This window comes from Manis pentadactyla, chromosome 5, assembly GCF_030020395.1.
Source record: "Manis pentadactyla isolate mManPen7 chromosome 5, mManPen7.hap1, whole genome shotgun sequence".
Lineage (NCBI taxonomy): Eukaryota > Metazoa > Chordata > Mammalia > Pholidota > Manidae > Manis > Manis pentadactyla.
This window is the reverse complement of record NC_080023.1, coordinates 128,595,567-128,608,685: the sequence shown is the minus strand read 5'-3', so window position 1 is coordinate 128,608,685 and position 13,119 is coordinate 128,595,567. Positions and strand designations below refer to the sequence as shown.

Sequence of the window (13,119 nt, the reverse complement as noted above, 5' to 3'; positions counted from 1 at the left end):
CCAGAGTTTTGAAATTCAAATTTAAATCTACAACAAAATCTGTCTGAAACTTAAGACAAGGTTTATGTCTTTATTGTTGTGGGTGGAGAACTCACACATCTACCTGCAGAATCACAGATGGGTGTGGCTGAGGGGCCTCTGCCCAGGCCCCTGCTGGGACATGGCACAACACGCAAGATTAATGCACTAAGTTCTTTCAGAAAAGGCTTTGGGTCAGGTTCTGAAGTGGCAGGAGAGAACAAGGGGCAGGAATCTCTCCGAGAAGTCACGCAAACAAGGAAGGAAAAATGCTTGAAGGCAAGAAAGGGCTGGGACTGGAGGCCAGGGACAAGCTGTGCTGCCTGCAGGAGGGGGAAGAACATGCTGGGGCAGCGGGTACCAAGGCTGAAGAGGGTGTCAGGCTAGGCCAGAGAGCTTTAGTGATGACACAAGGAGTCTGGATGACCCCACTGTAGCATGAGGCCCTCCGTTCAGAGAGAGCACCACAGACCGGGGAGCATGAGGCCTCTGGGGACAAGGCTCAGTGAGGTCTCGACAGGAAGGCAGCAGAGCAGGAGTGGAGGGGAAAGCGTTTGCTCCCCAGGGAGACGTACCATCAGGAATATCACAAAGCCTTTCAGTATTAAAAAAACATTTTTAGTCAAACATTTCAAAAACATTCAAAGAAGTACAGAAAATAGAGACAGACACCTAAGCACCCATGGCTGGTAGTAAGGATTTCTTTTTAAGAAACAAAACATTCAATTCCACTAAAGCTCCAGCAGCTGTCCCTTGTCCTGACCCCTCTTCCAGAAGCAAGCATGCAACTCCCACTTGGATTTCTGGTCCTTCCCCTGAGGGAGAGAAGAGGCAAGTCTGCCCAAGCCAGCCTGCCACGTTCAACCCTTGCTCTGTGCAACATGAAAAGGGCACCTGGGCCACTGTGAAAATATCTAAGCACTAAGCGTGGCTTGGGCATGGCTGCCCAGTGAGGGTACTGGCCCCCTGGAGCCAGGCCAGGAGAACACCTGCCTGCTAGACTTTAGTCCTCTCACTGGGGAATCATGAGGCTGGGGGTCCCAGAAGAGGGACCAAAGGCTGCCACCAGGGTAGTGGGCAGGCACCTGGGTACCTGGGGTAGCAGCTAACTTCCAAGCAGCAGTTTAGGAATGTTATCAACAGCAGCTTTCACAGGCTCTGCTTCAGAAGAGTGTCCTAGCGACTTGGAGCTCCCAAGTAAAGTGCTTAGAACAGCCTGGTTCCTGTTAGGAACAAGCTGGCCATTCTCATTATTACATGAAATCTATCGCTGGGCCATACCTATGGTTTGGCACGTTTAAATGTCATTTATTTTACAACCTCCCTTTGCTATTGGTAATTTCATTTTTGACTATTTATGTTCACTGTCCCACAACTATTGTGATCCATCCCTTCCTCCCTGAGTGTAATACCACAATAGCCAGGCTCCCTCAGGCTAACTCTTGTCTCCCCAAACAATATTAAGAGCTTTAATTCTACAATTTTATGCTCCTGCCTTCCAGAAGTAGCTGCTGGCTTACTTTTTCACTCTGAGCACTCATTCCAGTCACCAGTAACAAATTCAATCCTGATCTCTCCAAACCTGAGGTGTCTTTAAAGAAACTATTAAACGAAGTCACACAACTTCTCCAGCTCTATTTTTTCAACTATAAAACTCATCTGATACCTTCCAGGATGATCTCTTAAAAGCTGTGTATGAAAGGAATTAGCCTAACTCTTTACAAAAGGGCTTTTAGAACTAGAGAGATGTAGTGCTGTTATGATTACCACCACTGCAACACAGAATCGTTTGCAAGAAACCAACATTTATTCCTTCACTATACAAATATCCTGAGCATGTACTGTTGCAATACAAATATCCTGAGCATGTTGCAGGAACTAGTCTAGGGCTAGGGCAGGACAGCATGTAATAAAAACACATAAATAATTTAAGTTAATTAATACAAATAATGGCAACAAGGGCACTGGAGGAAAGGGAATCTTTAAGAGGGATGGCCAGGACAGACTAAGGCAACATCTGGAGGAGGACCTGAATGCAGGAGGGAACCAGCCACCCTCTATTCTGGGAAAGAGGGAACAGCAAACACAAAGGCTGTGAGGAGGGGGTGCAGTGAGCGATGGGAGTGGGTGGGAGATGGGGTTGGAAACAGGAAGGGGTAAGGAGATCAGGCAGGTCCTTGAAGGCCACTCCAAAAGACTTTAGCTTGTATTGGATATGATGTGGCCTGACTTATGCTTTAACAGGATTACTTTGATTTCTTCTTTAAAATAAACTGGGAGACTGCCACAGCCTGAGGACAGGCTAGAGACGGGGTGGGTGCACATGAAGTTATGTGAAGATTAATGGTCCTGAAACACTATTCCCAAAGGTTGAGACCACCTGGTCACCAGGGAAAATAAAGATGTGGTCTTTTTAGGTGAGTGGTCTTTCTACCTTAAGACTACCTGTGACTAGAGAACCTCGACAAAACAAAAGATGTGGCTGCTGAGACAATACTCTTCTCCTCCAATTTTTTTCAATACATTATACTTAAGGTGTAAGTGCATTTTGAAAACATATCCTTTTAACTTAAAACTGAACCTATAAAAGAATTTTACAGCCCAAGAGAATCTTTCAGATTCATCTAGTTCAACAGCATTTTCTTCACTGAAATGATTTTAAAGTGTCAGTCTTAAAAGCAAATGAGTAAAAATGAACACACTGTATACCTTAAACTTACACAATGCTGTATGTCAATTAGCTGGAAAACAAGGGCCCTGCTTTATGTCATGCAGCAGGTGTGAGCCAGGGCTGGAGACACATTACCTGTTCCAGCTGCAGGTCCTCTTCATTTTCACTACAGAAATAACCTTATCACAGGCTCAACAAGCCTCTTTTTCCAGAGGTAGGGAATGAATTGGTTTCTCAAATTCGGGTTAGCACCATCCCCTCTCAGAACAATAATAATAATAATTCCATTGATTTTGTTATATGTAATTTCTTTCGGTAGATAGCATTATGTCAAAAGTGATGATGAGTCTGTTGGGATTTATGTAAGTGGCACCACCCACTGTCACATTTCTCAGGAGAAACACATCAGTTACCACAGAGCAGTTCTCAGAGTAGAGAATGGTTATAAGTTCTCAACCAATGGTTAGGGAAAGAAAAGAGGGCATTTCTCTTTATTCTTATTCTCCTTGTTTTCAGTGAGTTTTACTACAACTTTCATTCCTTCTGGCACTGGACTTACCCGAGCATATTAGTAAGAAAAAAATATTACTCTTAATTCCAAGAAATTGAACTCTTTTAATTACCATGTATGTGCCTTCAATGTTCAGGGGGTTATAGAAAACACAACAGACACTGCCTCTATGCCTAAGTCAGGATTCCAAGCTTAGTTCACTTAGTTCGAGGTCCTTTCTCCTAGTCCATGCTGGCCACAACTGTCTTGGAGCCAAGTCTTTTTCTAAGGGGATGCAGACAGTTATTTCCTCCTTCAAAGTGATTTTAAAGCTATTTCCCTGAAAAACAAACAAAAGTTATACGTACCACTCCAGTTTTTAGCCATCTTGAACATATTTGCAGCTCTTGTATACATTTCACAAGCCTCTTCTATTCTTGTGTTTCCTCTGAGAACAATTTAAAAATGAGATTAAGTTTGACTATATCAACCATCCTTATCCCTAATCCTCCCTCCTCAAATAACACGTTTAATGCTATGTGCCAGACAAAAATTATAGTGTTAACAGCTGTTCAAAGGAAATACTCCTTTTATCTCCATTTCCCAGATAAGGAAACTGAGGCACACAAAATAACTAGCCCAATGTCACATAGCAAGGATGCCACAGAATGGAGACCCTCACACAGATCTGGCTGACCCCCGAGCCCACACTCTTAACCAGAGTCCTTTCCATGCATGAAGGCTGAAGTTCTACATCTGTATGAAAAACTAGAAGTATGTTTTCCAAAGGAGATTAAACTTTTAAGGATAAAGATATTTTACCCTGTTAATTTTGAAGAGTTTAGCAGCATGTTTACTGAGACTTAAAAACAAACCTGAAACCAGGCATGGGAAAAAGTACCATGTTGTTCTATGGCTGTATTATCTGTCTGCCTGGCAGGGACAGCCCTTCTCCAAAGCCCCTCACCCTACTTGAAATGCATTTCACAGCATCCTGAGAGGAGGGAACTTCACTGCTGCTTGAATACATACAGTTCTGGAAAGTTCTTCAAAAGACCACTGATTCAACTGAGGGACAGCTTAGCTGCTTAGAAATTTCTTCCAAAATTTCTAAGGCAAAATAATCCTCTGTAACTTCCACCAGTTTTCTAATTCAACCTTGTTTCTAAGCTAAGGCCCCTCTATGAGTGATGTCTGACTATCTTGCCTATCTAACATCATAAACATAAAATAACTAGAGAGCCAAGACAAAGGAGACTTTGTGCAATACACATAATGAGGAACTCAGAGTGGAGTATGGACATAAGAAACAAGACATGGGAGATCAAAGCTAACCCTTGGAGAGTGGCCACAAAGACGAACACGGGCAAGCACATTCACACATGTCAGGACCTCACACAGACTCCAAGCTCAGGCAGGGGGTGTGCACAGATCTATGTCAATGCCAGTCCCGGTGCAGTGGAGCTGGCCGTACAGGTAGGCCTGGTGTGACCTGCTCTTTAGGCAGTAAGCACAAACTGGCCGGACCCAGGCTAGTTCTTTAACTTCTTCAGGCCTCTGTCCTCCCACATGTAAACTGAGGATAGTACGATCCATGCCTTTGGGTTCTCAGGAATATCAAAAGAAATAATCCATATATAGCTGCCACTACAAGGCTTAACCCAAAGTGGGTACTCAATCAGGATGATTATAATAGATTCATGTTTCAAAGGCATAAAAACTTTTGAGGGATATTTGATAAGGGACTTATATCTAAAAAAATGTAAAGAACTCTTAAACTCAATAATAAAAAGACTAACAACTCAATGTAAAAATGGGTAAGGATGTAAATAGACATTTCCCAAAAGAAGATGCATAAATGAAGAGATACTCAGTATCTTTAGCCACCAGGGAAATGCAAATCAAAACCACAGTGAGATACTACTTCACTCCCACTAGGATGGCTAGAATCAAAAGACAGACACAAGTGTTACGGAGGATGAAAGAAATTAGAATCCTCATACACTGCTGGTACAAACGTAAAATGGTGCAGCCACTTTGGAGGACAGGTTGGCAGTTGATCAAAGGATTAAACACATAGTTACTCTATGACCTAGCAAGTCCACTCCTAGGTAAAACCCAAAAGAAATGAAAACATGTCCACACAAAAATTTGTGTACAATGTTCCCAGCAGCATCACTCCTAATTGCCATAAAATGGGAACCTGAAAGTCCACCAACTGATGAATGGGTAAATATAATGCAGTGTACACTTACAATGGATGGAGTATTACTGGACAAAAAGGAATGAAGTACTGATCCATGCTACAACATGGATGAGCCTTGAGAGAAACCAGTTACAAACAAGCACATATATGATTCCATTTATATGAAAGGCAAATCAGAAAACAGATTTGTGGATGTCTACAGCTGGGAGTGTTAGAGAAAAATGGGGCACAGGGAGGGTACAGAGGTATTTTTGGGGGTGGTGAAAATGTTCTAAAATGGATTGTTATGATGGTTGCACAGCTTTGTGCATATGGTAAAAACTACTGAATTGGACACTTTAAATGGGTGAATTGTATGGTATGTGAATTATAACTTGATAAAGCTATATCCTCCTCCAGCCCCCCAAAAATCTTTGGGGACCATGACAGGATGGGAACAAGCCTCACCAAAATGAAATGTGTGAACAAGCAGAGCCTTCTCTCACACTTTTTTGTTCCTTTCTCTCCACTTCAAATATTGGTCAATTACTCCAGTGGAAAATTCCTACAAAAGTTTTCAATCTTAGCCATATCTACTTGGAGCTAACAAAGGTTTGCCACTTTCTTGTGTCTTAGTTTTTTAAAGTGTACCAGGAATCTTGAACTGTAATTATAGTGCAGTCGTTCTTATTAAAGATTTCCAAATAAAACTAGGTTAATTAAAATATACTTTATCCCATTATTTCCAGAGACAGATTCAGCTAGGAATAATAGAACGCCACACTATGCTAGGTCTTATGTTTGGTATTTCCAAGTTACTTCATTTTCATTATTACAACAGCCATGAAAGACACTATCTCCATTTTGACAGAAGAAAAAACTATCTGGAGGTCGATGGTTCACCCAAAGTCATCCAATCAAGGTCAGTGGTGGAGCTGATACCTGAGGTCAAGTTCAGTGATTTTTATAAAAATAATGAATGAACCCTGCTAGACTCAAGACCCTCACCACTCCTAAAACAGAATCACTGTAAGTGTTCTCACTGTATTCTCACTTTTCATAAATAAAACATCTTCAACAATTCATGAAAAAAGCACTTTTGAAATTACTGTGTTCTATACTTGTGAAAGTTAATTTTTGGAAGTTTTAAGGATAAATATTCAGAATTCACTTTTAAATAATTCATCTGATTATTATCCAAAGACCCATAAATGAAGAAGACCCTTGAAAAACAGAAACAAGTTTCTGTGAGGGAATCTTCATTGTATAGTGATACAATGTAATTACACGGCACTGAATTGACATTAAGAAAGCTAACTTGAGCCAAATTAACTATTCTTGGGGATTATGGTATCCTGATCTCAAACAAGAATATGTTTTCTATATCATGAAAGAAAACAGCGATGAGCCTGCATAAATTAGCACCATCACCACCACGTCCTGGCTAACGCCACAATTCCAGGGACAAGGCCAACTCCCTTCTCCTCTTGACCATGCTTACTCAGGAAACAGATCATTATGTGTCAGAAGCACCAAGGAAAACACATTCTCGCCCAAAGGAGGTCTGAATGCTAAGGGAAGAGGATTTAACTTCAGTGCTGGGGGAGATTCCACTGAGGAAACATGGTCAGAGCCACATGTTCCACTAGAGCCAGTGGACAGCACAGCTGTGCCTTGAGCCCAGCCTGCAAGTCCCTGCCTCTAGTCACTGTCCCATCCTGCCTGTTCCCACTGAGGCATCTGGGAAGGGGTAAATACCTCAGCCCTTTATTTCAAAGAGGTCTTTTAAAAAGTAAGTAACCCTTGAATGATGTAAAGTCTTGATTTCTCACCATCTTGAGTAAGACTTCAGAGCACCGTAAGACACCGAAACTAGTACCTACTCTTTTAAAACCATGGATGGGTGGAGGGAGATATTAAAGTGAATTCCATGGGGCCTAAAAGCACACACATCATGATATGTACCTGAAAGAAAGGGTGACAACTGCAGAAAAAAAGCAGTTTCTAAAATCACAAGATTCTGAAATCAGAGGGCTGAAAACAGGGACCATTTTTAGTGGTGCCCAGGACTCTTGGGGGAAACCCCACCAGCTAGGAGCACTCCTTCTTCTCATCACTCTAGCCACAGGCCGATGCTCTGGGGAGAGGGACCAGCGCAGGGCCTGGCACACAAACCTCAATAACAAGGCCAACCAAGCACTTCCACACCCAGTGATCGCTTCAGCCACAAAGGGGCTCAAATCAGTTCTAATTGACTACCCAGTTAGCACCAGCCCCACGTGTAAGGGCCCAGTCCCATAAGACTTCCCCCATTTCAGGTCAGTGGGTCCCCAGAGCACTCACATCTCTAACATGGCTACATACAAAGCAGAGATTACTATGACACCCTCCTCAATTCCATAATTTGCTAGGATGGATCACACAACTCAGATGATCATTCACTTACTATTATTAGTTTATTATATGTGATACAGCTCAGAACAACTAAGTGAAAGAAATGCAGAAGGCGAGACTTGCAGGAAAAGGGTGCACCACTTCCCAGCACCTCCATGTCTTCATCATATGGAAGGTCTCTGAACCTCACTGCTTAGGGTTTTTATGAAAGCTCATTACAGAGGCATGACTTACTAAATCTCTGCCCATCAGGGATTCACTCAATCCCCAGCCCCTCTCCATTCCTTAGAGGTCAGGCGTGGGTCTCAAAGTTCCAATCCCCTAATCACAAGGCTGGTTCCCCTAACAACCAGACCCCATCCTCCAAATGTCACCCTAAGTGTAAACACAGGTGTGGTTGCAAGGAGCTTATTATGAATAACAGAAGACACCCCCACACTCCCACCACTCAGAATCTTATAAGTTCTGTGCCAGGTATTGTGATAAGGAACATATGTTTCTTGTTGTATCACATCATACACACAGCCATATAGAACTATTTATTCTATTTTTTACCCCCATAAGCAATTTTATTCTGATACTTCATTTATGTAATCTCCAGAGAATCTAAAAACTTAGAGGAGTTTTCCTAGATACACTTAACCCTTTTGAGACTATTTCCTTGCTAGGCTTAATATATTTATAAATAGTCCAATTTCTTCCATGTGATGTAGGAAGCAGGGATCTGCAGCAGGGGAGACACAGAGGCCTCAGGGTGACATTTTTCATGATGCTAATGTGAATTCTTATACCAAATGCCAGTAACAACTAGAGTGAGGTTCTTTGTTTCTCACAAACCAGTAGTAGGTGTTGTGGCAAGGTACAGGCTTTGAAGACATACTACCTACAAATGAACGCTTGTTACTTACTAGCAGCAAGCTCCCAGGACAGAGCGGGTCGATGCTCCCGAGCCTCAGAGAAACCCCACCAGAGCAGCCTCACGTGCTGGGGAGGGGGACACACCTTGACCACCAAATGTGGTCTCAGTACTCTGCCATGGACCCAGGGGGTCAATCTTCTTTTAATTTTTCACTTTATTTCTGCTTATTTACCGAAAAACAATTAGACTCTCAGAAAGAGAAAACAATCTGCGACATTTAAAGAATGTCTGATGAAAGTGTGTCTTTCAGCATAATCTCCTGAGTGAAGCTTTGGACACCATGTACACTGAAGAAGGGTAGCTGGACTTTACTCTGTTAATAGTCCCAGTGCCTCGACCTAGTATGGGGAGTCATGTTGTAGAGGGGAGATATGTATAGACTGGACCTAGTAATAAAACAAACCAAGATACTTAAACATACAAGAAACCCAGGAATAGTAACCACAGGATAAACTCAGAAATGACTCACACACAACTTGACTTGCAAAGAAAAGTTTTTATATTTTATCGCAATCTTTACAAAAATTCGGTCTTTACACGGAATTTCAATCTTTAAAAAATACTGATGAAACTTGTGATTTCTACAGGATAATGGTGGCTGCCCACACATGATGAGAGGCGGCCATCTCCAGAAGACACTGCTGCTGGGAGAGGGCGGGCAGCTCCAAGAAGGCATGGTAGTGAAGTGTGGTGGAAATAACTTACAAAGGAGATCACAGAACTGAAGTACAGCAAATTCGTACTGACCCCTCCACACTATTCATGAGTCTAACAATACTTAACAGGACCAAGGGAAGACAGCATTCAAAAACTGAGGTCATGAGGCCACCCAAGCCCTGTATCTCCCATCAAGGAAACACATCCTACTGTGACCCAAACTCTAAGACACTGAACAGAAAAAGGCCAGCAGCACCATACAGAGATACTGTGTAAGAAGGAAGAGTAAAACTTTTGCAGCTGACAAGTATACTCCCAAAACGACCACAAAGCAGAGGAAAAACCACTCCCATATAATTTAAATATTATTAAGCAAGTATTTAAAGATATGAAACCATACTACAAGTCATAAATTCAAAACTAAAAATAGAAGAGCATGTAACACATAATAAATATAGCAAGTAGGATGACAAACTCAAAAGACCAGGATACACCACCCCAAATGCCACTTTGTCATACAGATGATTTTGGGCTGGAGGCAAATGAAAATCAGCAGAGGAGTTTTCCTAGATACACTTAACCCTTTTGAGACTATTTCCTTGCTAGGCGTAATATATTTATAAATAGTCATATAGCACCTTCTCAGAGCTTCCCTTAACTTGACTAAAAGAGAAACTTGTGAGAATGAGGACTGCTTTAAATCACCTCCCCAGGGAACTTCATGACCATGAGGAAGACAGGAAGTCAGTGCAGACAGGACACACACAAACCAGCCTGCTCCATTTGTTTACCAGTTTGCTGCCCATGGAAACCTAAAGCCTTTTGTCTTGACCCTTCTCTAGAAATGTACTGTTCTTTGTTGGGATTCTATATAAGCCCACATTCTAACCACCCCTTTGATTTAATTACCACTGCATGTGTTTTCTCTTGTTAATCTGTCTTTGGTCAAGTCTAGTTTGCAGGGCCCCAGCTGGAGAACCTAAACTAGAGGGAAAAAGTAAAGCTTTGCACAAAATAGTAAGACAACAAACTGTTCTCTCAAATTCTAGAAGAGAAAGAAAAAGACTAAATCATCTCAGAAATGGAATCTTAGCTGTAACATACCTAAAAGGAGAACAGATTTACCAACTGTAACTCTGGGGAGAGGAAATCCAAGGACAACAGACCTCTAAAACCAAAATCAGTCAAAGGGAGAAATTAAATTTAAAACCCATTTATTGCTTATAAACTGCAGTCTGGGGTCATCTCTCCTTCCTGCTCTAACAGAAGCAAACCAGCCCTCCCCCTAACCTCTCAGGTTCAGATAAGCCCTCTGTTGCCTGGTAATTACCCAATGATATAGAGATGAACTTTTCTCCAGCCCCGAGGAATGCCTGGTGATATGCAGATGCACTAAAGCCAGAAGAGATATTCTGGAAACATTACAATTTTACCCACAGGCCACCCCTCCAGAAATCTCACCTTACAATTTACTTATTCCCCCTCTTCTGCAATAGTCCTTGGGGGAGAAAACTGGAGCATTGTGATCAAACTAATAACATATAATAGCAACAGCAATAAAATCACAATAATCCTCAAGCCAGAGGATTCAGCTAGGTACAAAGTCCCATGCAGATTAAGACCATAGCTCATCCATTCCAGCCATCACATGGCACCTGCAGCCAGGGGGTGCATCAAGGCCACTAGGGCTGTAGAAGAAAATAACCATTATCTTTGGGGGCCACTCTGCTGTCACTCCAGGAATACACATGAGGCCAGCTTCCAGGCCTTTTCCCCAAGGTGCCAGAAGGGCCAGCCATCACTGGTCCATGTGTCGAAATGTCCAGGGCCATGTCCATTCAACAGTGTCTCCAGAATTTAATGCTGTTGGGGCTGGTAGCAGGATGTTGCTCTGCTGGCCATACCCTGGCTCCAATAACTCTTCTTTGGTGTGCACATACAGTTGTATATCCACAGGGCTCAAAGATCCTTTATGGGGCTTCTCATTCAAACACCGTAACACTGTCCATAGGCAAACTGACCAGCCCTGTAGACTATTGGTCAACAAACCGTTGTATTTTCCTATCAGGTCTGCCCTGGTAGGGTTATGTGGTACATGAAATTTCCACTTTATTCCTAATTGCTGCACCCATTCTGTTAACACATGTACAGTAAAGTGGGTGCCTTGATCCCTCTCAATCACGTGTGCCAGCCATAGGCTGCAAAGAAACTCTCTAAGCCCCCCTTGGTGGTCTGCTGATCAGCACGACATGCATGAAAAGCAGCCAATAGTCCAGTAGATGTATCCACACAAGTCATGGCATCCCAATATCCTTCTGATATGGACAGAGGTCCAGTATAGTCTATCTGCTGCCTGAGGAGGGCTATTGGCCTCTTAGTATTGTCCCATGCTGTTGTGGGACTCAGTGTAAGTCCCCCTTAGAGCATAGGAGGCACTCCTCTCCAAGGGCTCAGGGCCTCTCCTCGGCCTCCACTGCCCACAGTGCTCCAGCTGGCAGCAGGAGCAGCAGCAGCAGTGGCAGCAGCAGCAGCCTTCAGCTCGGGCCTTGGAAAGGGCCAGGGTTGGCGTGGCTAGCAGTGGTGGTGGCACCTCCATGACCATACAAGTGCAGACACACATCCCTTGGCACAAGTACCACTTCTCCCCATCATCTCTAGGGGCAGCCCTCCCAAAGGTCACACCCATTATGACAGATTTCAGGTTTAGAGATCCCTCCAACTATGCCAAATGTAACTCCAGGGAGAGGAAATCCAGGTACACTAGACCTCTAAAACTGAAATCAGTCAAAGGGAGAAATAAAGTTTAAAACTCATTTATTGATTACAAACTGTAGTCCAGGCCGTCTCTCCTTCCTGCTCAAGCAGAAGCAACCAGCCCTCCCCCTAACCTCTCAGGTTCAGATAAGCCCTCAGTTGCCCAGGTAATGACCCATTGATATGGAGATGGACTTCTCTCCACCCCTGAGGAACGCCTAGTGATATGCAGATGCACTAAAGCCAGGCGAGATATTATGGAAATATTACAATTTTACCCATGCAGGCACTGAGCAGAAAAATTAAAGCAGCCAAAAGACTGAAAATGAAATAAAGGAGAGAAAAGGATCAGAGACGAAGTGCTAGAGGACAGGCAAGAGCCAATACCCAGGTAACTGGAGTCCCCGAAGAGGGAGGGGACAAAAAACACTGAAACAGTATTTAAAACTATAACCTCAATAACCCTATTAAAAAATGGGTAGAGGATATGAACAGACAAATCTCCAAAGAAATACAGATAGCCAGCAGGCACATGAAAGATGCTCCACATTGCTAATTAACAGGGAAATGCAAATTAAAACCGCAGTGAAATATCACGTCACACCAGTTAGGAAGGCCAACATCGAAAAGACTAGGAACAACAGATTGCTGGCGAGGATGCGGAGGAGGAATCCTCCCCTACACTGCTTGTGGGAATGTAAGCTAGTTCAACCATTGTGGAAAGCAATACGGAGGTTCCTCAAAAAACTAAAAATAGAAATACCATTTGACCTGGGAACTCCACTCCTAGGAATTTACCCAAAGAAAACAACTTCTCAGATTCAAAAAGACATATGCACCCCTTTGTTTACTGTAGCACTATTTACAATAGGCAAGATATGGAAGCAACCTAAGTGTCCATCAGTAGATGAATGGATAAAGAAGATGTGGTCCATATACATAATGGAATACTATTCAGCCATAAGAAAGAAACAAATACTACCATTTGCAATAACATGGATGGAGCTAGAGGGTATTATGCTCTAGTCAAA

The 13,119-nt window shown here is 42.8% G+C and overlaps 1 protein-coding gene across 4 annotated transcripts in view; it reads right to left on the bottom strand.

Annotated features, from left to right (window-relative positions):
• Positions 1–13,119, bottom strand: part of NAPB (NSF attachment protein beta) — a 59,222-nt gene that overhangs the window by 21,000 nt on the left and 25,103 nt on the right. For all 4 annotated transcript variants that reach the window (XM_036892161.2, XM_036892160.2, XM_057502665.1 and 1 more), the window contains one exon: positions 3,548–3,627. In XM_036892161.2, the coding sequence (XP_036748056.1) occupies positions 3,548–3,627 (80 nt within the window). The remainder of the gene's footprint in view (positions 1–3,547; positions 3,628–13,119) is intronic.